This window comes from Tiliqua scincoides, chromosome 5 (genome assembly GCF_035046505.1).
Source record: "Tiliqua scincoides isolate rTilSci1 chromosome 5, rTilSci1.hap2, whole genome shotgun sequence".
Classification (NCBI taxonomy): domain Eukaryota; kingdom Metazoa; phylum Chordata; class Lepidosauria; order Squamata; family Scincidae; genus Tiliqua; species Tiliqua scincoides.
Window position 1 is genome coordinate 3,462,549 of NC_089825.1, and position 25,613 is coordinate 3,488,161.

At 52.5% G+C, this 25,613-nt stretch overlaps 1 protein-coding gene across 1 annotated transcript in view; it reads left to right on the top strand.

Moving 5' to 3' along the window:
- Nucleotides 1-23,991, top strand: part of PTPN23 (protein tyrosine phosphatase non-receptor type 23) — a 35,915-nt gene extending 11,924 nt beyond the window's left edge. The window contains exons 9-25 of the mRNA XM_066628912.1: nucleotides 607-654; nucleotides 1,607-1,663; nucleotides 2,931-2,989; nucleotides 3,667-3,746; nucleotides 5,542-5,656; nucleotides 6,602-6,667; nucleotides 8,153-8,298; nucleotides 11,258-11,578; nucleotides 11,685-11,839; nucleotides 13,450-13,601; nucleotides 16,313-16,492; nucleotides 17,228-19,544; nucleotides 20,371-20,555; nucleotides 20,860-20,964; nucleotides 21,215-21,353; nucleotides 21,449-21,562; nucleotides 21,860-23,991. Of these exons, the coding sequence (XP_066485009.1) occupies nucleotides 607-654; nucleotides 1,607-1,663; nucleotides 2,931-2,989; nucleotides 3,667-3,746; nucleotides 5,542-5,656; nucleotides 6,602-6,667; nucleotides 8,153-8,298; nucleotides 11,258-11,578; nucleotides 11,685-11,839; nucleotides 13,450-13,601; nucleotides 16,313-16,492; nucleotides 17,228-19,544; nucleotides 20,371-20,555; nucleotides 20,860-20,964; nucleotides 21,215-21,353; nucleotides 21,449-21,562; nucleotides 21,860-22,459 (4,839 nt within the window). The 3' untranslated portion in view covers nucleotides 22,460-23,991. The remainder of the gene's footprint in view (nucleotides 1-606; nucleotides 655-1,606; nucleotides 1,664-2,930; nucleotides 2,990-3,666; nucleotides 3,747-5,541; nucleotides 5,657-6,601; nucleotides 6,668-8,152; nucleotides 8,299-11,257; nucleotides 11,579-11,684; nucleotides 11,840-13,449; nucleotides 13,602-16,312; nucleotides 16,493-17,227; nucleotides 19,545-20,370; nucleotides 20,556-20,859; nucleotides 20,965-21,214; nucleotides 21,354-21,448; nucleotides 21,563-21,859) is intronic.
- Nucleotides 23,992-25,613: the final 1,622 nt, after the last annotated feature.

Genomic DNA, 25,613 nt, shown 5'->3' on the forward strand with positions numbered 1-25,613 from the left:
CAGTTTGGTTGCCCTCTTCTGCACCTTTTCCATTACTGCCATATCCTTTTTGAGATGTGGTGACCAGAACTGGATGCATTACTCCAGGTGTGACCTTACCATTGATTTGTATAACAGCATTTTAATATTAGCCGTTTTCTTCTCAATGCCTTTTCTAATGATTTCGAGCATGGAATTAGCCTTCTTCGCCGCCGCACATTGGGTTGACACTTTCATTGAGCTGTCCACCAGCACCGCAAGATCCCTCTCCAGATCTGTCACAGACGGCTCAGAACCTATTAGCCTATATGTGAAGTTTTGATTTTTTGCCCCAATGTGCATGACTTTACACTTACTTACATTGAAACGCAGCTGCCATTTTGCTGCCCATTCTCGGAGGACTCGGTTTGTCCCAAGCACCAGTACTCCTTGTGCTAAAGCGTGAAGAATCCATCCACTGTGTCTCAGACTCAACTGGGACAGACAGCTTAGTGCTTTGCTGGTGTCCGAGGAATGGTGTGTGTTTGGTCTCTGCCCCTACTCGTATCCTTTGGATTGTCATCTCTGCCTTCCTGCAGTTTTGCCTTCTATCAGCCTCAGCTGTGCTCATTTTCTCTTCCCTTACAGTTACACATGGGTAAGCAGGCAGAAGAGCAGCAGAAGTATGGGGAAAGGGTAAGTTGGCTGTAGCAGTTGCCTGCACTGAGCAGGGGTAGGCTGGATGACCTCCAAGGTACCGTCTCTCTCTGACATTGCATAGTGGACTGGGTTGCTCGGGCCTAGCACCCTCCTCTTCTCCACACTTCCTTTTCTACTTTGTGCCGCTTTTCAGTTTAAAGAGTGGGAGGAGCATCTGGTAAGGAGAGGCAGTGTTTGATGCACAGTGTTTGATGCGGGAAGGAGGTCTGGTCTAGAGGGTAGAGCGTCCGTTAGCCCGAAGATAACATCAGAAGGTTTCCAGTTCGAGGACACTGGCAGCTCCCTGAATGGCTGAGAATGGCGAGACCTTGAAGCAGCTGACAAGCCGAGCTGAGTGATTCCACCTGCTCTTGGTGTGAGCAAGAAGCGTCTTGGCTGCCCTCCATGTGAGAGATGGAGCTGCTTGTCAGCCTGCGTGGGAGAACTGGAGGCCAGAAGTGAGACCAGACCAGGAAGATCCATTCTGAAATGTTGTTGGTTCTTGAAAGAGAGAACCTCTATGATTGTAAAAATCCTCTTGAGCGATTTAGAAATGCCTGCCTATGTAAACCGCCTTGAATAAAGTCAGAGGAGTAAGGCAAGGAGGTATATAAATACCTAGTTATTATTGTTATTATTATGCACTTGGACTGGCCCTACCTAAACTCCTGGTGTTCCTTCCGCCACATTAGAGAAAGCACTTTTGTTTATGTTGGTACAAAGTCTTGTATTCAACATCCCAGTCAAGAGGAATGGAGTATTGGCTCACCTTTCCTGTCTCCTCTGCAGAATGGTCTGGTTGGGGACTATTAAGTCTTGGCTTGCACTCTCTTCCTAGAAGACTCTCTGTATTGTGGCTACTTTCGAGAGTTTGCCTAGGCAGTTTTGTTACCTTTTATGTACAGCAAAGCTGGTTTGAGAAAGTGTTTATCTCCCCCCCCCCCCGTAGGTCATCTACTTCCAGAGTGCTCTGGATAAGCTCAATGAAGCCATCAAACTGGCCAAGGTATGTGTGTTGGTTCTTTTTTTTTTCTTTAAAAGCTATTCAGTATCAAATTCTGTACTTAAGGGATCGTGGATTCTATAGCCACAAAATTAGATTTTGCAGAGGTTTGTGCAAAATAAATGAATTTGCATAAACTGATTTAATTGGCATTTGCAAATTTACTCTGAAAAAATGACTTCCAAAGCTTTTTTTCATTATTGTGAAAACTAAGGAAACCCTTACCTTCCCCCACCCCGCTTCCACTGGGAATAGCTTTGGTAATCTGGATGAGCTTGGTACTTATCTGGAGAGCAACCTCAGGATTCTGTAATGAGAACCAAAAACCAAGTCATAGCAGCCTGTCGGAATTTGCAGAGCCGATAACAATACCTGGCCCACAGACGAGCCTTCAGATCTCTTATTGGTCTCGGAGTAGGGCTGCAAGTTTTAGTCTTAGGGATCAAGGGGGAAGACCAAGATAGCTGGAACAGCCCTCCTGGTTGTCACAGAGGTCTGTGCCTTAATATGCTACTTGCAGATTGGACTACAAGGTGCCTCTAGGAAGCCTACTAAGCAGCTTGCAAGCACACTTAAAACATATGAAAACAATTTGAAGAACAAAATTAGGAAAAAAGGTTCAACTTATGAAACGTAGCTGAAGAGATTGCTTATTCCAGTGGAAAAGATGCTTATACCACTTTTCACCAAACTATTTGCATAGCCAAAGAAGCTGTGAATGAAAGCCCTGCTACAACTGTCAACAACAACAGTTGTCCCCCAACAACTGGCTTCTGATCAGGGTGGCCCTGCCTAACTGAGAGTCGTCCTCCTGTGCTATGGATTTATCCAGCCTGGATGGTGTAGTGGTTTAGGAATTAGACTTAGACCTGGAAGATTCAGGTTCAGATCCCTGCTCAGCCGTTAAGCTTCCTGGGTGACCCTGGGCCAGTTGCTGTCTCTCAGCCTCACTTACCTCATGGTTGTTGTGAGGACAAAAGGAGGGAAGGAATCATGTCTGCTGCCCTGAGCTCCTTGGAAGAAAGGTGTATCAAAATGTGTGATAAATGATCTTTCTCTACAGCTGTCTAAACTAGCGACCATCACTGTGTAGCATGGCAGAGAGTGTCATTCGGTAATGAGGCATTGTGTGAAGGGTGTGCTTTTTTCTGCCCTGAGTCTACTGCCAATTACTGATACCTGCTAATACCTGCACTGTGTGAGGAAAAGTGTCTCCCCTTTCTCCAAGTATCACCTTGTCATTTGTCCGTCTCCCCATTCATGTCTTCAGGGGCAGCCTGAAACTGTGCAAGAGGCACTGCGGTTCACCATGGATGTCATTGGAGGAAAGTGAGTCTGTTGCCTGCTTGTGCCTGGGTGTTTTCTTCTTGCAATTCTCTTTACCTGATCCTGCACCAAGAGAGCAGGCAAAGGAAGGATAATTGCAGGTTTTGCACAAAATGTTCTGTTTCTAAATTTTAAAGCTTGCAAATTATGCCAAATATTTTGCACTGACTTCAGTGGACTTAGGAATTACTTTACTCAGATGGGACAGAAGAAGCCATTGGATATTGAAGGGGAGGTTGAGGGGCAGGAAGACCCCCTTGTTGACCATTGGAAGCCCTGCTTAGTCTGCTTTCCCCAGACATTGTCCCACTTGCATGGAGGTTTTGTTCAACCACGAGGACTGGAATCCTCTTTTTTGCATTGTAGTCTTTAAGGAACATGGTTAAGTAATGCATTCAAAAACTGCTTGCAGTCCCAGTAGTGTTAGTTGGATTTAGGAGGAAAGGAATTAGTGGCCACCTGCTCCCAAGCCTGGCTTTCTGGAAGTTTTTTGCCCCGAACTCACCTCCCACTCCTGGAGCCCCACCTAGTTGTTCTGGCTTGGTGGCAGTTCCATTGCCTCCCAAGCGATGGGGTCCCTAACTTCCCTCTCCGGACAGCGAGCTTTTCCACTGGAGCAGCCCCATTTTTGTGCAGGAGCCTCTCTCAGTACTGTCTTCTGGTTTCTTGTTGCTGTTCAGGTACAATTCTGCCAAGAAGGACAATGACTTCATCTACCATGAGGCCGTCCCCGCTCTGGACACCCTGCAGTCGGTGAAAGGTAGAGTCTAGGGCCCTGGAGGTTCCACTGCAGAAGTGGCAGCAGGAAAAACAAACATGGGGGGGGCATCGCAGGAGCAGAGTGCATTTCAGGAGAAGGGGAATGTGTGCTTCAGGAATTGAACCATCCTCAAAGTTTACCATTGCTGTCCTCAACACAAGTGAGCCCAGGTGGAGGACTGTATTCTCCTGAGACAGAGTAAACATGGAGTGTATGCAAAGTGTTTCTGTCAATATGCTGCAAGGCTCAATCTTACAAGGTGGGGGGGGGGCAGGTGCTTGCCAGGGGGTGGAAATAGTCTGGCTGCTGCTCCAGGTCCTGAGGCCTCTCTCCCTGCATGATTTGGGAGGGGGGAAGAGCACGACAAGAGGCAGGCTGAAGACCCTTTCAACTCAATGATGATATTATTTAACTAGAGCATCCTTGGCACAGAGTGGTACTTTACTGTACTGTGGTACTTTACTGTGCCTAGCTAAGTGTTGCTCACTTGCTCTCAGCTGGACAAGGCAGGACTAATTCCAGCCATCCCCTTACTCCTGGATCCTCTGTGATAAGCTGCTGCTTAGGGGAAAAGGAAAGAAGAAAGGGGGAGAGAGAAGTCCTTGGAAGGAACAGAGGGTATGTAGTGGAATGAGCACAAAGGAGAGAAAAAAGGAAGGGGAAATGGGGGGGGGATCATGTGGGTCTCCTGGAGGGATCTGGTAATTGAGAAAAGGGGGGGGGGTTTAGTGTAGGCAGGAAAGAGAAGGGGCCTTTGGTTCATGGCAAACAGCCATGGCGCTCTCTTGCCTGAACCAAAGGCTACAGGCAAGGGGCGAACTACAGGCAGGCCATGGAATTGTCACCCACTTGCAGTGGGGAGCTGGTCTCGCCCACCAAATGCCTCCTCTTAAGCGATGTGCCGAGCCTGTGAAAGGAACTGGAAAGGAAAGGCAAGAGCAGGGAATACTGACCCTGAGTGCTGGCTGAGATGGTGGTCCTTGGAATGGTGGTGGGAAGAGGCGTGACCCATCGCAGCCCCAGCAGGTTAGTGCTACACAAGCCCATCACAGCAAGGCAGGATGGAGGGAAGGAATAAAGAACTGCTGACCAAGGCCTTTATAGACCTTTTCCCCCAGATTCCTGCGGGATCCTTTGTGGGACGTTGTTGGCCTCCACGTGACTTTTGTCCTTGCATCTGGCTGAGTGTGTGGTGGCTCATCAGAGTGGTCTGTTGGCTTGTTAATGTGCCTCTCTGAGTTTAGCCCTGGTGTCTGAGATCCTTCTTCCCCCAGGTCAGGAGCCCTGAGGAGGTTTAATTGCAAGGCAACATTTGCTCCCCCAGCAGGGTGTGGGGCATTGATTGCTCAGTGAGTAAAAATGTGGCCCCCTTGGCCTTCTGCTATCAGTCCAGGAAATAGTCACATTCCCAGCAGGCACCCAGCATCAGGTACACACCTGCATACCTTGAAATAAAAAGAAGTAAAAGATTGACCAGGTAACTCCTGATCCAGTTCTGTGCTGGCTTTAATGCCAGGAATGTATCTGTTTTGACTCTATTCTGTTTCAAGCAGTTCAAGCAAGAAGCAGCTCATGCTTCTTTTAACCCTGTTCCTGGCAACCAAGGAACTTGCCCCCGTAAAAGTGAAAATGGGAAACTTAGTCATTGGACTTATTGTCAAAGGATTTTTCAGATCAAGGTTCTCTAACCAAAGGGATAATCCTTCAGTGCTCCCTTTCATGACTGTCACTGTAGAAGTTCCACCCTTGGATGGTACCTGTCAGCATTGCACATGTGATCTTCTCTTGCACCCAGGCGCTCCCCTCGTGAAGGCTCTTCCTGTCAACCCCACAGACCCAGCTGTGACAGGCCCGGATATTTTTGCCAAGCTGGTTCCAATGGCTGCTCACGAGGCATCTTCGCTCTACAGGCAAGTAGCCACTTGCTTTGCCTAATAGTGGGCTGCTTTGCATGCTAGGAAATGGTTCCACAGACCCGCTGCCTGGTGGCGTGTGGGGCCAGAATTTTGATACAGCATAGAGGTGGAGAGGCTGTTGGGTTTGGACAGTGAGAAGAGGTCCAGTTCTGGTCGCCGCATCTCAAAAAAGACATAGTGGAAATGGAAAAGGTGCAAAAGAGAGCGACTAAGATGATTGCTGGGCTGGGGCGCCTTCCTTATGAGGAAAGGCTACGGCGTTTGGGCCTCTTCAGCCTAGAAAAGAGGCGCCTGAGGGGTGGACATGATTGAGACATACAAAATTATGCATGGGATGGACAGAGTGGATAGAGAGATGCTCTTTACACTCTCACATAACACCAGAACCAGGGGACATCCACTAAAATTGAGTGTTGGGAGGGTTACAACAGACAAAAGAAAATATTTCTTTACTCAGCGTATGGTTGGTCTGTGGAACTCCTTGCCACAGGATGTGGTGATGGCGACTGGCCTGGACGCCTTTAAAAGGGGATTGGACAAGTTTCTGGAAGAAAAATCCATTACGGGGTACAAGCTGTGATGTGTATGCGCAACCTCCTGATTTTAGAAATGGGTTATGTCAGAATGCCAGATGCAGGGGAGGGCACCAGGATGAGGTCTCTTGTTATCTGGTGTGCTCCCTGGGGCATTTGGTGGGCCGCTGTGAGATACAGGAAGCAGGACTAGATGGGCCTATGGCCTGATCCAGTGGGGATGTTCTTATGAGATCTGTGTTCAGGTCCTGGGACATTCTGTGCTGTTAGTCCTGTGCTGAAAGTTGACATGCCTGGGACTGTGCTGTAAGGAGGCCCTTCCAGGCAAGGGAGTTTAGCCGCTTGTGGAGGTCTTCCCAGGAAATCTTTTCTGGTACTGAGAGGCTCCTTCTCTTGTCTGTCACAGTGAGGAGAAGGCGAAGCTCCTGCGAGAAGTGATGGCCAAGATTGAGGCCAAGAATGAAGTCTTGGAGTACGTATGTTTCTGGAGCCTGGCTGGAGAGGGGGAAGTGGGTGTGGAGGGAGGGAGGGAGCCCATGGGAGTGGTATGCAGTCAACTGCTGTGGCTGAAGATGGGAGATGGTGTTGATCCTGGCAGTGGTGCAGCACTAAATGACAGCACAGTGAGCTGTGCTTCTAGAGTCATGTCCTGTAAAGATGATGCCACAAAAAATCATCTTCATTTGAGCGTTTTCTTCTCTCATTAATTTCTACTTGGACAGTTGCTGCTCCTTTTATCCCAGTCTGCTGGGGTGAGTTGCAATAGTTTAAGACAGATGTACAAGAATTAAGGAGTATCCCAAATGAATAGAAAAGAGATATTAAACTGAAATCCTGTGCATGCTTGTTTCCACTCTTGGTCTCTCCCAGGGCTTGTCATTCGGTGGAAGAAACAGGGCCAAGCTAACGCCTCTGGGTGAGGCCTTGCCCCCCCCTTCCTTCTACACACACACCCTCTGTCCCTGATCTCTCTGCATGTGGGGGCAGGGCAGACTGGTACTTCTTTTCCTAGGCAACTGTCTCACTTTGCCTGCTGCTGAGCGCTTCTCAGCTCAGTTCCTTTCAAAGCCATTTTCAAAAGCCGTGCTCCTGTTTGACAGCGTTGTGCATACTGGAGAAGAGGTCTGGTGCTGTGCCTCCCGCGCACCCCCACAATATCTCTGCATCCCAAGTGGGCCTGGAGCTGATGGACAGTCTTGTTCAGCACTCTCAGCACACCTGACTGATGACAACATTTGAGAGTCAGGTTTCCTGTGACCCTGTCGGACCTCTGCCTTCCAGGCCGAAGGGTCACGCCCTGCTGCACAAGTGCTCCGGATCACCTCTCGCATTCAGTGTGCTGTGTGGGCAGCTCTGCTGGAGGCAGCTCCAGTCTTGCGCCAGTGGGTGTGCCCCATGCTACTCTTCCTGGATGGGTCAGGTGCCTGCACAGTGCCACACAGCTCCATTATTCAGGCAAAGGGCAAGCTGAAGGTCCCTGTGCCTCTGTGTGATGCCTTCAGCCACAGGTGTGATGGAGCCACTGCAGAGAGGACATTTCACACACACAAACACATATGCTGGCACACGGTCGTTTTGAGGAGCTGATTTGCCCTTCCTGGTGCTCGTTGTCTCCCATTGAGGAATGTCTGTCTGTGCGAACAGTTTGGTGGACTGGATGATAACAGGGGAAGCAACATTTAAGCCATGGCAGGGTTAGATTTCAGGGTGCCTGTCACTTGTTGTCCTGCAGAGATGGTACTGGGAAGTGCCAGAGAAGCAGCCTATTTTGGGGGACTAGATTTCACTGGCCCAGGAGCATGGGGGGGGAGCAGTCTCCTGGTTGTATGTGGATTCCCAGATGTAGCCCCTGTGGGGTCTCTTAAAGTTTTTCCTGGCAGTTCTAACCTTGGGGGGGGGGGCTGCAGATTCTGACACAGTCCCCCTCATGGGCATCTACTGCTACTGCTGTTTGTAGGCAGTTCATGGATTCTCTGCAGCTGGACCCAGAAACGGTGGACAACCTGGACATGTACAGCCACATCCCACCTGTCTTGATGGAGAAATGCGCTGCTCTCAGTGTGCGTCCAGAGACTGTGAAAAACCTTGTGCAGTCCATGCAGGGTAAGCATTTTGGTCTGGTTGGGGTTTGGGATGTCATTTTTTTTACTTCGTTCATTGTTTACAGTGAGCCTCAGAACATTGGAGAGAGCGAGCTTGAAGATTTTTAACGCTGCAGAATTTGTTGTCAAAGAAATGGGTGACTGGCAGCCGTTCTTTGCAACATTGGGCAGCAGTGAACTTTTTTGTGTTGGAACGAATGAGGTGATACCGCAACTCTGATGTTAACTTTTCAGGGTGGTGGTACTCTTGGTCCACGCAATGTTACCCAGGCAAGTTAGCAAATGTTTCATTTAGCTTTATGCACTTTGTACAAGTGTACAGAATTGACATGAGAACTAGTTAACCTGTGTTTTTTTTTGGGGGGGGGTGGATTGGTGGATTGACAAGTGTGGAGGGGAATAGAATGCAACTCTCCAACTTGCCACAAGGATTAATCATAACTGCTGCCTACTGGTGCTACAGTCCTGGCCTCCCATGCTAGAGCTGCCACTAAATTTGGGGGCCAAGGCAAAGGGAGGGTTCAGCAACTAGTTTTCCCCATGGCACTTGTCTGTCCTGTTTTGTGGGATTCTTTCCAGCTTGTAGAACCTGATGATGTGGACAGGATCCTTTGAAGTGTGAGGCCATCTGCCTGCCCACTGGATCCATCCCCAGCATGGCTGGTTTGAACTGCCTGGGAGGGACTGCCTGAGTGGACAGAGAGGGTAATAAATTCATCTGAGTGAGAGGGTGTTACCTCTGGCATTAAAGCAAGCAGTGGTTCTCCCCCTCCTGAAAAAGCCCTCTCTGACGCATATTGGCCAGTCTCGAACCTCCCATTTCTGGGCAAAGTGATTGAGCAGGTGGTGGTGTCTTAGCTCCAGAGGATCCTGGATGAAGCGGATTATCTGGATCCCTTTCAATCTGGCTTTGGGCCTGGCTTTGGGACGGAGACGGCCTTGGTCGCCTTGGTGGATGACCTACGCCGAGGGCTGGACGGAGGGAGTGTACCCTTGCTAGTCCTTTTGGACCTCTCAGCGGCTTTCGACACCATCGACCATGTCCTTCTGGGACTGTTGGCCAAGGTGGGGATCAGGGGCACTGTTTTGCAGTGGTTCCGGTCCTTCTTGGCCGACAGGTCCCAGATGGTGCTACTGGAGGACTCCTGTTTGGCACCCTGGCCCTTGAGGTGTAGGATGCCGCAGGGTTCTATACTGTCCCCCATGTTGTTTAACATCTACATGAAACTGCTGGGAGAGGTCATCCAGGGATTTGGAGTTGGGTGCCATCAGTATGCAGATGACACTCATCTCTGTCTCTCCTTTCCACCGGACTCCAGAGTGGCTGTCTCTGTCCTAGAGCGTTGCCTGGAGGCAGTTGGAATCTGGATGTTGGTGAACAAGCTGAGATTAAATCTGGACAAGACAGAGGTCCTCCTGGTGCAGAAATCCACGATGCGGGTGCTGGACAATCGCCCTGCTCTGAATGGGGTTGAACTCCCTCTGAAAAAGCAGGTGTGCAGCTTGGGGATGCTCCTGGACTTATAGCTTCTCCTGGATGTCCCGATGTTGGCTGTGGCCAGGAGCGCCTTTGCCCAGCTTCGGCTGGTGCGCCAGCTGCAGCCGTACCAATCTCGGGCAGATCTGGCCACGGTGGTCCATGCCATGGTGACATCAAGATTAGATTTTGTAGCACGCTCTATGTGGGGCTGCCCCTGAAGACGGTCTGAACGCTACAGCAAGTGCAGAATGCGACGGCTCATGTAGTTGCTGGAGGTCGGCAGTTTGACTCTGTCCTGCCGCTACTCCTGCGACTGTACTGGCTGCCCATTCGTTTCCGGGCTGAATTCAAGGTGCTGGTTTGACCTTTAAAGCCCTAAATGGCTTGGGACCAGCATATTTGAGAGACCGCCTTCTTCTGAATAGTCCGGTCCGTTCTCTGAGGTCATCAGAAGGGGTCCTGTTGGTTGTGCTGTTATTGAGAGTGGTGAAGGGGATGGCGGCCAGAAACAGGGCCTTTTCAGTGGTGGTGCCTGCACTGTGGAATTTCCTCCCCTTTGAGTTGAGGACAGCTTCCTCGTTATTGACGTTCCGGCGGGGCCTGAAGACCTTTTTATTCAGGAAAGCCTTCGAGGCCCTATAAGGGCTGCTTTTATAAATTATGCCTTTTACTGTGTGTTTTTATCTGCTGACTGCATTTAGTCTTGTTTTAATTGTTTTTAATTATTCTTTTTTAATGTTTGTTTGTATTTTGTTTTGCTTTGTATTTTAATCTTGATTGTTAGCCGCCTTGGGTGCACTTTGGGGAGAAAAGTGGAATCTAAATCCATCAGTCAGTCAGTCAATAAATAGTTGGAGGCCTCTGGAGAGACCTGATGCCACAGTCATCCAGTGTGCTCAGTGAGGATGGGTCCCTTTCCACTTGCAGTGCGATCAAGAGTCACTTCCTAGGGTTGGGCTTACAGGCAGATGCTGTCCTGGCTTACCCCCTTCCACATCTGGACTTCCTCAAGGTCTCTTTGAAGCTGACCAACCCAGACTGTGGACCTGCAGTCTCTTCCTCACCTCTCAAACGCTGTTGTTTTCCCACCTAAGCAAATGTATCTCCACATTTGCTTAGAGAGAGGTGAAGAGAGGGAAAAACAGAAGGATGACTTGTTATCAATTCTGTGCACTGTAAGCTAAATTGAGAGAGTGCCTCAAGTCATTGCTACTTGAAAGGACAAAGTCAGCCAGGTCTGGACATGTTTTTTGGGGGGGAGGGGGCTGGGGGCTGGGAGAGAGTAGCAGCTCCTACTTGGGTCTTCTTTCCAGCAGTTCTGTCACTCGTGTTGATTGAAGGGTGAGAAGCAGTCAAGGCAGGGTGGGTGAAGCTCCCAGAGGGCCTAGGCTTGGAGGGAGCCTTCCAGGCCCTTTGCTTCCCAGGAAGCCTGCCTCGCTCTGCCCACAGTGACAGCTGCATTGGCATCTTTCTTCTCTAGTGCTGTCCGGAGTCTTCACAGATGTGGAAGCTTCTCTGAAGGAGATCAGGGGTCTCCTGGATGAAGATGAGGCCCAGGAACAGAAGCTGCAGGAGGCACTGGGGAAACTGGCCCCGCAGCAGGAACCCCCTCCCGCCCCCTCCTCTGGACTGGCAGAGGTGGCTAAGGAGTGGGCCAAGTACATGGAGCTGCATGAGAAGGCCAGCTTCACCAACACGGAGCTGCACAAAGCGATGAACCTCCACATCAGCAACCTGAGGCTGCTCAGTGGGCCCTTGGAGCAAGTGAGGGCTGCCCTGCCCTCTCCCAGCCTGACCGAAGGTGCTGTGAGGCTCCCCCGTGGCCCTTTCCCACAGGAGAAAGTTGGGGTGGATTTGGGAGCGTCGTACTCAGCAGTGTGAGTTGATGAGCTGTGTCTTTGCCCCAGATGACCAGCAGGTGATGCAGACCCTGAAGCGGATCCTGGCCAAGGTGCAGGAGATGCGGGACCAGCGGGTGTCCTTGGAGCAGCAGTTGCGTGAGATGATCCAGAAGGACGACATCACCACTTCTCTGGTGACGACGGACCGGTCCGAGATGAAGGTGAGCGACTGGTGCGGATTGGTGGCTATTTGGCAAGACAGAGCACCTGACTCCTGCCATGGAGCGTGTGTTGGTGGGAGTGGCTTGTCCCAGGGTACTATCTTTTCACAGAGGGAGCCCTAGAATAGGCAACGTGATTCTTATCCCACTGACCCTTCCTCTCAGTGTTCAGGACCTTGAGTGGTCTTTTGGCACGACTGTTTCAGAGCAGCAGTCAAATATTTTGAGGAAGGGTCTCAGCCCACCTGTGGGTGGCAGTTGGAGACATATTTGGGCATTGGGAAATGGTGGGGGCCTCTGTTCTGGGGCTTTTGACCTGAGGGGCCCAACGAGTTCTTGGTTGCTCTCCTCCTCCCAAGGGGATGAGCAGATCATGGTGGCTGTGGCAGCAGCTGGGGTCCAAATGCATCTGTCTCTGGTGTCTGTTGCAGTCAAGCAGACTCTTGCTGGCCAGTTCACTGCCCACTTATTGGCCATTTTTCTGCTTCAAGGGGGTCAGGCGACCTGGCAAGAATAGAGAGAGAAACAAACTGACCTGCTCCAGCGCCATAGTCTGTGGTCATTCTGTTTTCCCTTCCAAAAACATTTAGCTGAGGGAGAAAGAGTAATCGCAATGACTTTGGCATTTTTTGAGGTGCAGCGCACTTCATGTGTTTCAGGCTCTTTGGACTTGATATCATCCTCCCCACAGCTGAGGCAGGGAGGGAAGAATTTGTCCCATATTGCCTCTGGGGAAGCAGAGGCTCAGAGGGAGTGGCTTGCCTTGGGTTTCCTCACAAGTTCCCTCAGTTGAGATTTGAGGCCAGGGAATCCTGTCTATGCTGGTGCTCTGTCATTGTCCTTCATCCCTGTCTTGGGGGCTATGGAAATGCTGTTGTGGCTGCTTCCAAGGGTTCCTCACTGAGCGGGCAGCTTCTGACAGTGGTGCTGGCCTATATCTCGTGTGGGGCTCTGAGTCACCAGACAAACTGCACCTCTAGTTTTTAAAGGAAACCTCAGACAACCAACATGGCTGCCACTGCTCTGTTTTGCACCTGGCAGGGCCCCCTAAGCCTCAGTTCTAAGAAGAGCCCCGCTGGATCAGGCCAGAGGCCCATCTAATCCAGCTTCCTGTATCTCACAGCGGCCCACCAAATGCCCCAGGGAGCACACCTGATAACAAGAGACCTGCATCCTGGTGCCCTTCCTTGCATCTGGCATTCTGACATAACCCATTTCTAAAATCTGGAGGTTGCACATACACATCATGGCTTGTAACCCATGATAGATTTTTCCTCCAGAAACTTGTCCAATCCCCTTTTAAAGGCATCCAGGCCATATGCCGCCACCACATCCTGTGGCAAGGAGTTCCACAGACCAACCACACACTGAGTAAAGAAATATTTTCTTTTGTCTGTCCTAACCTTCCCAACACTCAATTTTAGTGGATGTTCCCTGGTTCTGGTGTTATGTGAGAGTGTAAAGAACATCTCTCTTTCCACTCTGTACATCCCCTGCATAATTTTGTATGTCTCAATCATATCCCCCCTCAGGCTTTGACTTTTGCTTTTCCAGCCTTGACTTCTGCTTTCCCCCCTCTGAGCCTTGACTTCTCTTCTTTCTTGTGGCAGAAACTCTTTGAGGAGCAGCTGAAGAAGTACGACCAGATCAAGGTCTTCCTGGAGCAGAACCTGGCGGCGCAGGAGAACATCCTCAAGGCCCTGACAGAGGCCAACGTCAAGTATGCTGCTGTGCGCAAAGTCCTGGCTGATGTGGAGCACAAGTGAGTGAGCGGGGTGGGAGGCTGGGGATGCCACTGCTCCTGGCAGAGCCAGTGAGGGGACGTGCGCCCTGACCATATGCACCAGTCAAGGGACATGCGCCCTGACCATATGCGTGTCGGTGTGTGATGCTGTCATGAAACTGTTGTTTCATGTAGGTCTGTACTTTCCTTCCATTGGTATTAGATTAGTTGGGTTTCCTCAGGAGTAAAGGACCCAGGTGAGAAGGATTGGACTTATTAGTATAGAGCAGGGGTGTCCAAAGTTTTTGGCAGGAGGGCCACATCAACTCTCTGACACTGCTTCCGGGGCTGGGGAAAAAAAGAATTCACATTTAAAATTTGAATAAATTTACATAAGTTTACATAAATGAATATATTAAAGATGAACTTATGTGAATGAATGGTCTTGCAATAACTCAAGGCCTATAAAAGGTCTTGCACAAAGCAAGGCTGGCCTTTCCTTTGCTGCTGCTGTTACTACATCACAGACGTGAAACAGCAAGCACTGGAGGGAGCCCTTGTCCCACAGCTCACAGGAGAGGTCAAACAGTTGTATTGGGCCAGTGCGGTCTCCAGCAAGTCTCTGGAGGGCCAGAGGCTCATTGGAGACTGGGGGCTCCCTGAGGGCCGCATTGGGAGTCCTCGAGGGCCGCAAGTGGCCCCAGGGCCGGGGTTTGGGCACCCCCAGTATAGAGAATAAAACCCCTTGGAGAAGGGAACTTTGTTGCCTCCTTGGTTGGATGGGATTAGGAGGGGGAGTAGCTGGGGACTGTGAGCGAAACTATTTTTGACTGCGTTCGGTTTTTTAATCTTTTTCTTTGCAGCTTTTCTTGGCAAATTCATAAATGGGTTTTGCCTGAGGGGGAGTCCTGCAGGTTCAGGAGCCTCTTTATTTTGTAGTGCTTTCGTTATCTGCATATTGAATTTATATTAAAGTTTTAAATTGTTAATCGGATCCTAATAAATCCTGTGTTTCATGTTCCCTTTTGTTTGGATTTTAATGAGAACCTTGAGATTATTACTCCCCTTCCTTTAGAGCAGTGTTATTCAAACTGTGAGGCTCTTTAGGGCAACCCTCACTGATCCTTGTCTGGTTGGTTCCTAGTTCCCAGCCTGGGATCGCTTCTCATCAAAGTGAAATCTCTCTTTTCAACCCCCTCCCTCTTCCACTCCCCTCTTTCGATCTCCAAACCTTCCCGCTTTCCTCCCCCTCCCCAAATAAAACGCTTCCTATTTAACCAGTCATCAGGACTCTTAAAGTTGCTTCCATGCAGTTGGCAAAGGGGGAGGGGAGAGACCAGCACACACTTTACTTGGCCAGGAGCAGAAAAAGGGTCCTGTTTAAAGTGATTTCTTAACCTTGTTTGACTGAAGAGGAAAGGCTGTATTTTTAAAGTGATGAATCTTGCTATTTGAAGGGAATACTTATCAGCCATTGATGAAGTGATTGCCAGCCCAATCCTATCCACACTTTTCTGGGAGTAAGCCCCATTGACTCTAATGGGACTTACTTCTGAGTAGACATGCATAGGCTTGAGCTGTGCATCTCCTAGTATAGGAGACAAATCAGCTTCCTAACCAAACCCTTATCAGCTCCGATATACATTTTCATAGTCTATTTTTGTTTTCCCCACCAGCTGCTGGAAAAATTTAATTTCATTAAATTAATAAATGGTTCAATCCTATCCAAGGAGAATGGGAGAAATGACTAGTTGGATTGGGGTCCACAGGGGTGTGTGTGTGTAATGTTGGTCAGACTGGTTGTTCACAAAGTTCATTTGATAAAACAATTCTACTGGTATGCTTACAAAGTTTAAAAAAATAAGTCCTCCTGGACCAGACAAAATCTACCTAATCCAGCATCCTGTCTCCAACAGTGATCAGCAGCTGATCATTTATAAAGCATGTTTATTGCTGTGTATTAATAATATATATTTAAGATCTGCATTTAATTAATGATATGATTAATATAATTAATATTAATATATTTAATATAGTTAATATTTCTGGCCACTTCCTGTTTAATGATGTCACTTCCAGCCCTCAGGAACATGTTGGGGAGTCATGGCCAACAGCCACGGGGGTCAAGGGAGCCACTGGCCGGAAAAGTTTGAGTACCACTGCTTTAGAGGAACCAACTTGAACCCTGACAGATGCATTCTGGGACCTTTGCACCTGCCTGTTGTTGAATGTCACTGAAATATGTTGGGGGGCTCTGCTGGGTGTGCAAAGTGATTCTAACTCATGTATAAATTTCAGTTTCTTATTTTTATAAGCCTGCTGGACACCTTCATTTTCTATTATTTACAAACTAATCCTGCACATTGTTTTTCAGTACATGATGCTGTCTCCAGGGCGGTTTGCTGCATAATATCAGCAGTATTGTTAAACTGAAGGGTGTGGGATGTAAACTGGTGCAAACATATGAATGCTCAACCCCAGAAGTGGCGGAGGCATAGAAAGGAGTTTGGGGCGGGGGGGGGGGAGCCTTTCTCTAGCCTGGAGCTGTTTCCCCTGTCAAGGAAACTCAGGCAGTTGGGGGAGTGACGCTCCAAGAGCAGGGCTGGCATGAGGCAGAGATCCATGAGCAGCCCCCAGCTGCGTGTGCAAAAGCCTCCCTCCTGGGTAGTGCCCTCTGTTGCTGCTACCTGGAATCACCACCCAGCAAGTCCCCCCCTCCTGAGCCAGCTTTTCCTCCTCCCCCCTGACAGGTGGAACTCGACATTGCAGACTCTGGTGGCTTCCTATGAGGCTTATGAGGACCTGATGAAGAAATCCCAGGAGGGAAAAGACTTCTATGCTGACCTAGAGGGCAAAGTGGCCAAGCTGCTGGAGAAGGCGCAGGCGGCATACCAAGGAGCAGAGGCAGCTAGGCAGCAGCTTTTGGAGAGGTAGGTGGCCTCCTGGTAGCTGAGCAAGATGCCAAGTCAGTGCCGTCCCCCTGCCCCAACTTCCTTCCTTGCTCTTTGCCAGCTGTTCCCAAGGGGCCTTCCTCCAGAACAGCAGCAGTTCCTGGCTGGGGTGTCCAACTGGTGGTGGGGAGTGCTCAGGCCTATCTTCAGCCTGGAAGATTGCAGGACGCCTTGGCAAGATGGTGGGTTTAGTCTTGGCTGGTGGCAGGTGGGGGGATCAGCCCCCCCCCCAATTTCATATTGGCATAGCATGTTCCATGTGGCTGACCCACGGCACGCATCATGAGGCCGCCTACTGGGCTCAGGTCATCCATCTGCTGCAGGAGTCGAGATGTTCTCAGCCCCAGGTGAATGGCAGTGAGGTCCTTGGCGAGGCCGTGGGTCTGGCCAGTTTTCTGGATGTCAAGTTCACCCCCCTCCCACCGCCTTGGGCTCACCACGGGTCCTAGTGTTCTTTCTAGTGCCTGAGAAGGGTAGCATTTGGGTCCTTGGTAGTCTGGAGAGGAGGGGCTGTGGGTTGATTTCTGTCAAGAGCCAAAGTTGGGACTAGGGTTTTCTCCCTCCTACAGCCCCTTTGCTCAGGTGTCCCAGGAACTGCCCTGCCACTTCTGCCCTGTTGTAGGCCCCTATTGGGGGTGGACTGGGGCCCTTCCAAGAAGTGCGGGAGGCTGGCTCCTGCGGATGTGGCACCCGTGTCTGGTCTTCTCTTGACAGGGAGTTGAAGAAGAGGCCCCCACCCCGGCCCACCACCCCGAAGCCTGCACTGCAGAAGAAGGTCTCTGACCCCGGACAGGCCGACTTGGCCCCCCCCGGCCCACTCTCCTTGGCCAGCCTGCCCGAAGAGCTGCGGAGCCTGCCCCCAGAGGTGCTGGGGGCACATCTGGCCCAGCTGCCCCCTGAGGCCCTGGCTGCACTTGGGTTGGACCCTGCCCTGACCTGCGGGGGCCCCGCAGCAGCCTTTGGGATAGACGGGAGTACGGCAAGTGCCCCGGTGGCCGGCCAGCCCAGACTCCCCTTCAGCCCGGGCCAGTTTGGTGCGGGCCCCCTGCCCAGGCACTACCTCCCAGCCGGCTCTGGGCCAGGTCCTTTTCCTGGGGGGGCAGGGCCCCCTGCTGTTCCTCCCCACCAGATGCCTCCCCCTGGGCCTCAGCCAGCTGTGCCACCTCTGAGTTCCGCTCCCTGCTCTGCACCCAGCTCCCAGCTCTACCCCCCAGGGGCTCTGGTGCAGGGCCCAGCCTTGGCACCCCTGCAGCCTCCTTACCCGGGGCCCCAGCTGCCCACTCCAAGAACCTCTCCCCAGCACATCCCTCTTTCCATCTCCATGCCAGCTGCTATGTATAGCATGGGGCAGCCAGTACCGACCAGTGGAGCACTGCCCACAGGCCACCGCCCACCCCTTGGTGTGAGGCCCCCGGCGCTGTCCCCCAATCAGTTTGGTACCAGCAGCTTTCCCTCCCAAACCCAGCTGGTCCGCCCGGCCACCACCACTGTGGACAGCATCCAGGCCCCCATCTCCAGCTGCACAGCTCCCAGGGGCATAGCTGGTCCACCCCCTCCCTGGTCAGGGCCACCACATGCACCTCACAGTGGCTTTGTGGCATCCCAGGGTTCTGCCGTCCAGTTCCCCTATGGCCAGGGGGGTGCCCCTCCCTTCTTGCAGCAGGTCCTGCCCCCCTTCTCAGCTGCTCAGCCTCCCCAAGGCTTCTCCCCACACAGGCAGATTCAGCCCCAACCAGCCCCACAGCCATACCCCCCTTGCTTCTTGCCCCAGGTCCCGCTCCCGCAGCAGCCAGCCTTCCAGCCTCCATTTCCCACCCAGGTTGCTGGTCCTCAGGCGGCTCTCAGCCAGGGCCCTGCTCAGCCCCCCAGCCAAGGGCAGCTCCCTGGTCAGCTGGGGCTCCAGCACTATCAGCTGGCTGCCCATGACCAGCTGCCCCCACTAGGCCACCCTCCCCACTCGGGGACTCTGGTTTACCCCACCACTGGTGCCAGAGGGCCCAGCATCTCAGTCGGCCTGGTGGGCCCAGCTCAGCAGCTGCCCCATCACCCTTCGCTGGCTGCCATCCAGGCTTTGCCCCCAGGCTCCTCAGCCCCAGTGGCCTTTGGCTCTGTGCCTGCTGCCAGGCCCCCAGGCCCTGCTCCCACTCCTGGAGGGGTCTCTATGGCCCTGGCAGGTCCTTCGCCCCCACCAGTGAGTCAGCCTGTGCCTCACCATGTCTCTCCTGTGCCCAGCACAGGTCTGCCTCAGATGCAAGGCGGGGTGCTGGTGCAGGGGGCAGCCCTGCCCTCTCCGGCCCCCTCCCCACAGCCATCCATGGCCATCCCACCTCCCTCGCTCCTGCCTTCCTCTGTGCCTTGTTCTGGCCCGCTCTCACAGGTCCCCCCATCGTCCCTGGCTGCCCCAGGTTCTGCCTCGCTCGTGCAGGGCCCCCCTGAGACCCAGTTTCATCGGCAAAGCTCCTCCACCGATGACCTCTTATCTTCAAGCCCTGAAAGCCAGCATGGCGGTGTCAAGGCCCCGGTTAGTCTGCCCCTGCTGCAACCAACCAAGGCTGACGCCAAGGATGGCCTCAAGCCCAAGGCAGTGCAGCTGATTGAGAACGACCCATATGAGAAACCAGAGCACGTCCGCAGGCTCCTCTCAGAGCTGGAGTGCTTCCAGGACTTTGTGCGCGGTTTTGAGAAGCCAGCCTCTGTGGGGAGTGTCAGTGAACTGGAAAGCCTCTGGAAGGCTCTGCAGGACGCCCAGGAGAAAGATGCGCGGCAGCTGTCCATCGCCATTGCCCGCTGCTACTCCATGAAGAACCGCCACCAGGACATCATGCCCTACGACAGGAACCGCATCATCCTCCAGTCGGGCAAGGATGACTACATCAATGCCAGCTGGATCGAGGACCTCTCCTCCTACTGCCCCACCATCATCGCCACCCAGGCCCCACTGGTGGGCACTGCCGCAGACTTCTGGCTCATGATCTACGAGCAGAAGGTGTCAGTGGTAGTCATGCTGGTCTCCGAGCAGGAGGTGGAGAAGGTAGGAGGTGTAGAGCAGATGGTGGGCAGTATGGGAACTGTGGCGGCTGGAGTTGCACCTCCACCTGTGGAGCACTGTGGCGTGCGATGGTGGCCCTTTCCTGCCATGGACTGGCTCCAGCAGGCCTGAACGGACTGCTGAGGGCATCCCCACCGGTCACACCACTACCCTGTGGCCCCAGAAGGGCAGGCCAGCTGCAGGCTTGCATGGAGGAGGCTTATCTGTTGGTTCAATTGCTTCTAGCTTGTCTTGCCTGCAGATTTAGCCCAAATCCACAAGTCTAGTAAAGTGCATCATTTAAACTGTACTGGGAGCAGAAGCTGTTATGTAGGATCCTGTTTGATTCACAGCAGCTGCTGCCATTTCCCTGCCTCCCTCACCAAAGACCTTTTTCAAACCATGCGCTCTGATGCTTCCGGGCCTGAGTGTCTGCCACTTGCTCCGCAATCCCAGTCAGCTGGGAAGAAACGAGAGCGACTTCTTGCAGCTGTTCTTGGAGGGGGGTCTGGAGAGTCATGCCTGGGAAGGTGCCTGCACATTTCAGGCAGCCCAGGAGCACCAGCTCTGCATTCTTACGTGTGGGTCTTCTCAGGGCTGTTGCTGCCAACTGTCCCCTTCTTTTGAATGCTGCCTTATAAGCTGTGGCATAGAAGTCTGAACAGGGGGTGGGTCAGGTGTCCTGTGATTTGCTGCCCCTGGGAGGGTGCACCTTCTGCCCAGGGCCAGCAGTGCCTCGCCTTGATGACTTGGGTGGGACTCTGGCTCAGCAGGTCAGTTTGTCAGCCTGTCTGACCCTTCCCTGTTTTCCTCCCCACTTGTCCTGCAGCAAAAGGTAGTGCGTTACTTCCCCATGGAGCGGGGCCAGCCCATGACCCACGGCCCCCTTACCCTGGTTCTGACCAGCTTGAAGGCCACCCCGACCCACGTGGAGAGGATGATCACGCTGCAGTTTCGTGGCCAGAGCTTGAAGCGCACCATCATCCACCTGCAGTTCTCCTCCTGGCCCGAGCTGTACGTGGCTCTTTGGGGGCTCCCCACAAAGAGGGAGAAGTCATGGCTGGGGGCTAGTCGGTGTCTCTCTCTCTCTCTCTCTCTCTCTCTCTCTCTCTGCTGTCTGGAAGTGGTTTGGGGCTTGGATGGATGACTTGATACGGTGTGTGTTGGGCCTCTTGAGTCTTGGGCTTCAGCGCATGGCCGGTGCCTTCCACCCCAGCTCATGTGCGCTGTCCAAAGGCCATGCTGTGCCACATGGCTGCCAGCCCTAGTGGGTTGGTGACCCACCAGCAGCTCCAGCTCTGCCCCTCCTTTTCTGCAGGGGCCTCCCGGACAGCAAAGGGGACCTGCTTCGCTTCATCCAGGAAGTGCACAGCCACTACCTCCACCAGCGCCCTCTCCACATGCCCATTGTGGTCCACTGCAGGTAATGCGAGCCTGCGAAGGGCAGCTCAGAAACCCTGCCTCTCTCCCCACGCCAGCAGTGCCCAGCTGGATGCTCCTGTGGCAAGCCCTCCGCTGGATATGGAGAGGGGGCAGGGAGCAGAGGCTTGCCATCAGGTGGCCCCTGGAGTGGTGCTGGCTGGATGCTGTTCAGACCCCTGAGGTTTGAGGGAGGCTTTGAGAGCCATTTCCAAGGGTGGAGCAGCCCCTGACAGACTCTGCCTCCTTGTCAGCTCCGGCGTGGGCCGCACAGGTGCCTTCTGCCTGCTGTATGCCGCCATGCAAGAGGTGGAGGCGGGCAACAGCATCCCGGACTTGGTGCAGCTTGTGAGGAGGATCCGCCAGCAGAGGAAGTACATGCTGCAGGAGAAGGTAGTGGGCTGGGCTGTCTCAAGGGCTGCACAGAAGGGCAGAAGCCCCCCAGCGCATGGCCTCGCTCCCAGGTGCTGACTGGCTGTTTGTTTCAGCTTCACTTGAAGTTCTGCTATGAGTCTCTCCTCAAGCATGCCGAGCTGGTGCTGCAGCGCCACGGGGTCAGCACACCGTCCACTAGCAAGCCTGCCAGCAGTGCTGCTCATAAGGTGGGTAGAGCTCTTGGGCCATCCTGGGGTGGGTGGCGGAGACTTTGGGGAGAGAGTCCTACCTGTGCTGAATGCTGGTTGTTTCTGCCTCAGAGTTGGAAATTAGGAGACCCTGTGGGTGTAGGGACTTCCCACAAGAGGTGTGGAGGATGGCCTCTGCTGTGGGGGATGGAAGGTGTGGACGGGAGAGTTTCTTAGTTCTTCTCCTTGGCCTCCCATCTCCCTGGGTGGGATGGGGGCTGGCTCCATTGTGGTGCCAGCATGGCTAAGCTCCTCTCACGTTGCCCCTCTCGCTAGCTGTATGTCCACCAGGACCCACAGGATCTGGTGTTGGGAGGAGACATGCCCATCAGCTCCATCCAGGCTACCATCGCCAAGCTGAGTGTCAGACCAGCCCTGGGAGCAGATGCCGACTCTCCTGTAAATGGGCCACAGCCAGGCCCCTCACCCATTGCAGTGGGTCCAGCACCAGCTGCGACTCCCTCTCAGCCGGCCCTTTCTGATCACGGCCACCCCTCAAGCACGGATCTGCCCCCACCGCTCTCCCCCCCTGCCATGTCAGTGCCTGAGGCTGCTGCAGCTGCTTCCACCACTGCACCAGAGGAAAACCACCACTGTCCAGAGGAAGAAAAGGAAGAGGAGGAGAGCCGTGTTCTGCCGCTGCGCCCTGGAGCAGAGCCCTTGGCCCCAGTCCCTTCCTCCTCCTCCTCCCTGGACCTCCTGGCATCCCTGACTCCTGAGGCCTTCACCTTGGACAGCTCCCTCAAGGGCAGGCACAAGATGAACAAGCAGAGCTTCCTGCAACCCCAGAATGGGGAGGGCCTGCGGGGAGCCCGGCCCAGCAGCAGCGACCCCCTCAGCATGCTGGACCCACTGTGGACACTCAACAAGACCTGAGGGCAGCCTTGGACCTGGAGGCGCCTCTGCTGCTGTTCAAGACCCAGCGCTCTGGAGCAGGGAGGCAGCTGATGGGTGGTCCTCTGCAGGGAGCACCTGCTGCAAGAGCCCAGCTGCTCCTACCTCTGGCACCTGCCCACTGGCTGAGCTCCTGGTTTCCTTGGAGGCCTCCTCTCACTGCTGGGGATTGCGGAAGATCTCTGGGCTGCTCACCTTCCCTTTCTTCCCCACTCCACATTCAACAGTGTCTGGGTCACCTGAGGAAAGCAGCAGGAGGGATGGCTGTGGGGAAATGTTCTGTACTAATGAATGCCCCTCCTGGGCACCTGGGGAGGGCCAAGTAATGGAAAAAGGAGGAGCAGGTGGGGAGTGTTCCTCGGAGAGACCTACTGGACCTGACCGCTTTGATCATCGCTAGGCTTATGAGGGAGGGAGGGGAGGGAGGGAGAACAAGCAGTTAGATAGGCAATATTTGACTGGCCCTTTATGCGGAGGAATTGTATATCTTATCCTTAAGCCAGGTTCCCTTCCTTTAACAAAGCCCCCCCCCCCCCAAAGGCAAGGGCAGCTCAGGGATGGGCTGACTTCTGTTGTGACCCAAAACGAGACAGATGTGAATCCCTTCAATTTTCTGGGGTCTGCTTTTCTGTCCCACCAGTTTGGCTCACCCTGGAGCTGCCCCAGAGGGTTGCTTTGAGAAGTGGAGTCTCTCTCTCTCTCTCTGTTCTTGCCTTATATCCTGAGTGAAGAGGGGAGGAGTGGAGGTCCCCCCCACCCTCAGTCCCACTTGTATTGTACCTGTTCAAGCTGGTAGCAGCTGGCCTGACTGCCGGGGCTGGAGTTGTGGCTGTTCCGTCAGAGGTGGCTGCCCCTCAGATGTGGCTTGGCTTGGCTGACCCCCATTATTTCTTGTTCTGGGTAGACAAGAACTGTGACCTCTCCCTTGCCCATGCTTCTGGTTGCCGGCCAGAGGCACAGCACTGCCCCTTCTTGGCTGCTGCGCTGGTGCTGTGACACTTTGCCTGGCAAGCCAAGGCCAGTTAAGGAACACCTTGTAGGGGCAACACTTGCATTTGCCAAGCTGGGGTCAGGATGGGCTGGGGCTAGAAATGGCTGTGTTTCACCTAGTTGAAGACCTCAAGGAAAGCACTGCAGGGAGCAAGTCTGCAGTGGTGACTTGGGTCAGGGCTGCGGAGGAGGAGAAGGACCACACCTCTCTTTGGGAATCTGAAACTAAAAGTGGGTCATGACAGCTACAACTTTCTGCTTAGTACATGGTGGCAGTGCTGCTGCTTGTTTGACACAATGGTGGCAGAAGTGGGTCTGGCCTGCAGCATCCTCCATCACTAGGAAAGGTAGCATTTGCTCCTTACTCAGGCAGCTGCCACCTTCATGCTCGGTTGAGGAGGGGCATGGTGGGGTTTTGGCCTTCCTCTGCTGTTTTCATACAAATGTAGTATGACTGCCATGTGTTGATTTAGAAGCAACTTTTTCAGCTCTTTGCTACTAAAATAAATGGGGCATTGAAGACAGAGCAGTTGTTGGCTTTCTCTTAGAGCAGTGTTTCTCAAACTGTGGGTCAGGATCCGCTGGCTGGATCACGGGCCAATTTCAGGTGTGTTCCCATTCATTTCAATATTTTATTTTTAATAGACATGATGCTACTATAGTATGTGACTGCATTTGGGGAAATGCTATAGACCTGTATTTTTATAACAAGCTACTATGTGTATTCTTTTAACCATGATAGTAAATGGGACTTTTTCCTTTGTAAGTATGGGTAGGATTGCAGTCTTGGATTGTTAAAAATTTTCCTGCTTGATGATGTCACTTCTAGCCATGACATCACTTCTGGTGGGCCCTGACCGATTCTCATTCTAAAAAGTGGGTCCCAGTGCTAAATGTGTGAGAACCACTGTCTTAGAGCATTGGAAGGAGGCCTGTTGAGGTTTGCCTGTGTCTGGTGCACAGACTGCTGTCAGACTGGGCTTGGCTGCTGTCAGTTTCTGTGGGGTCAAGAGCTGAGAGAAGCCTGCAGCTTGACCCTCTGCATTTGCAAATATTAATGATGCTGTTAAAGTTCTGGGTTTCTTACAGTGGAAGAGGAATCCTTGAGTGGATGGGGCAATTCCAGGCAGACATCCACATCTTCTTTTCGAGCAAAGCCTTCCTAGTTCCAGCCTTGCCTTGAGACTATAGCACTGAAGCGTGAACAAAGAGGAGGAGGTGGAGCTCTCTTCCCCCACCTGCTTCCCTTTCCTGCCTCACTAGCCTATAGTGAATCTCTTCACATGGCGTTTGTAATTTGGATAACAAAATGGGCCTGATTCTTTCTGCCTGCACTTGGGCCAGGCAGGTTTTTTTGCACTGGACTGTTGTGTGGCCACTGCAGAACTGGCACTTCAGCCAGCAGGGTTGTGCACAGCTCACTAGAAGCCCACAGTGTTCCTGCCAACAGGTGGGGGAATGAGGGAAAGTGCTTTTCTGCCCCAGACACACCATTGTTCACAGCTGTACCTCAGAAGCAGGAAGTTAATTTCAGTATGCCTCCCTACAAAAAGTTTTTCTGTTTTGTTACTTGGCAGAAGGGACCACACTAAAATAATATCCACATGTGCTCAGGCAGCATTCCCCGACTTGATCTATAGCAGGAGGCAAGAGAGGTTTGCTTGACAAGGGCCAGGCTCACCTGGACAAACATAACAAATCTTTGGTTGTGGATGACACACTGACATTTTTTCATTTATGCTTCAAAACAGGCAATTTCCAGTTAATAGTCATGTAAAACTCCCATGTCATGTAAGCAGTAAAGATGGTGTAGTCTTGAATATTATGGTAGCTTAGAAATGGAGGAGTGTGCACCCACCCCCAGGCCTTGGCTTTTCATTTTGAGGTGTGCATACCCCGATGACAGAGCAGGTTCCTCTTCAACAGTGAGCAAAGGTTTTTTATACTTGAATTTACCTCTACCTATTCCCTCCTTTCCCAAATGATGGGACACTGTCCTCCCCCCCACCCCAGACTGACACACCTGTGTCATTGTTCAAGAGTTACAGGTGCTTATCAGAGAGCCAGGAAGTCCAATAGAAGGCTTATGAATGCAAGACACCCAGTGAGCTGTGTGACTTGCAGAGTCTAAGCTAAGACTACCATC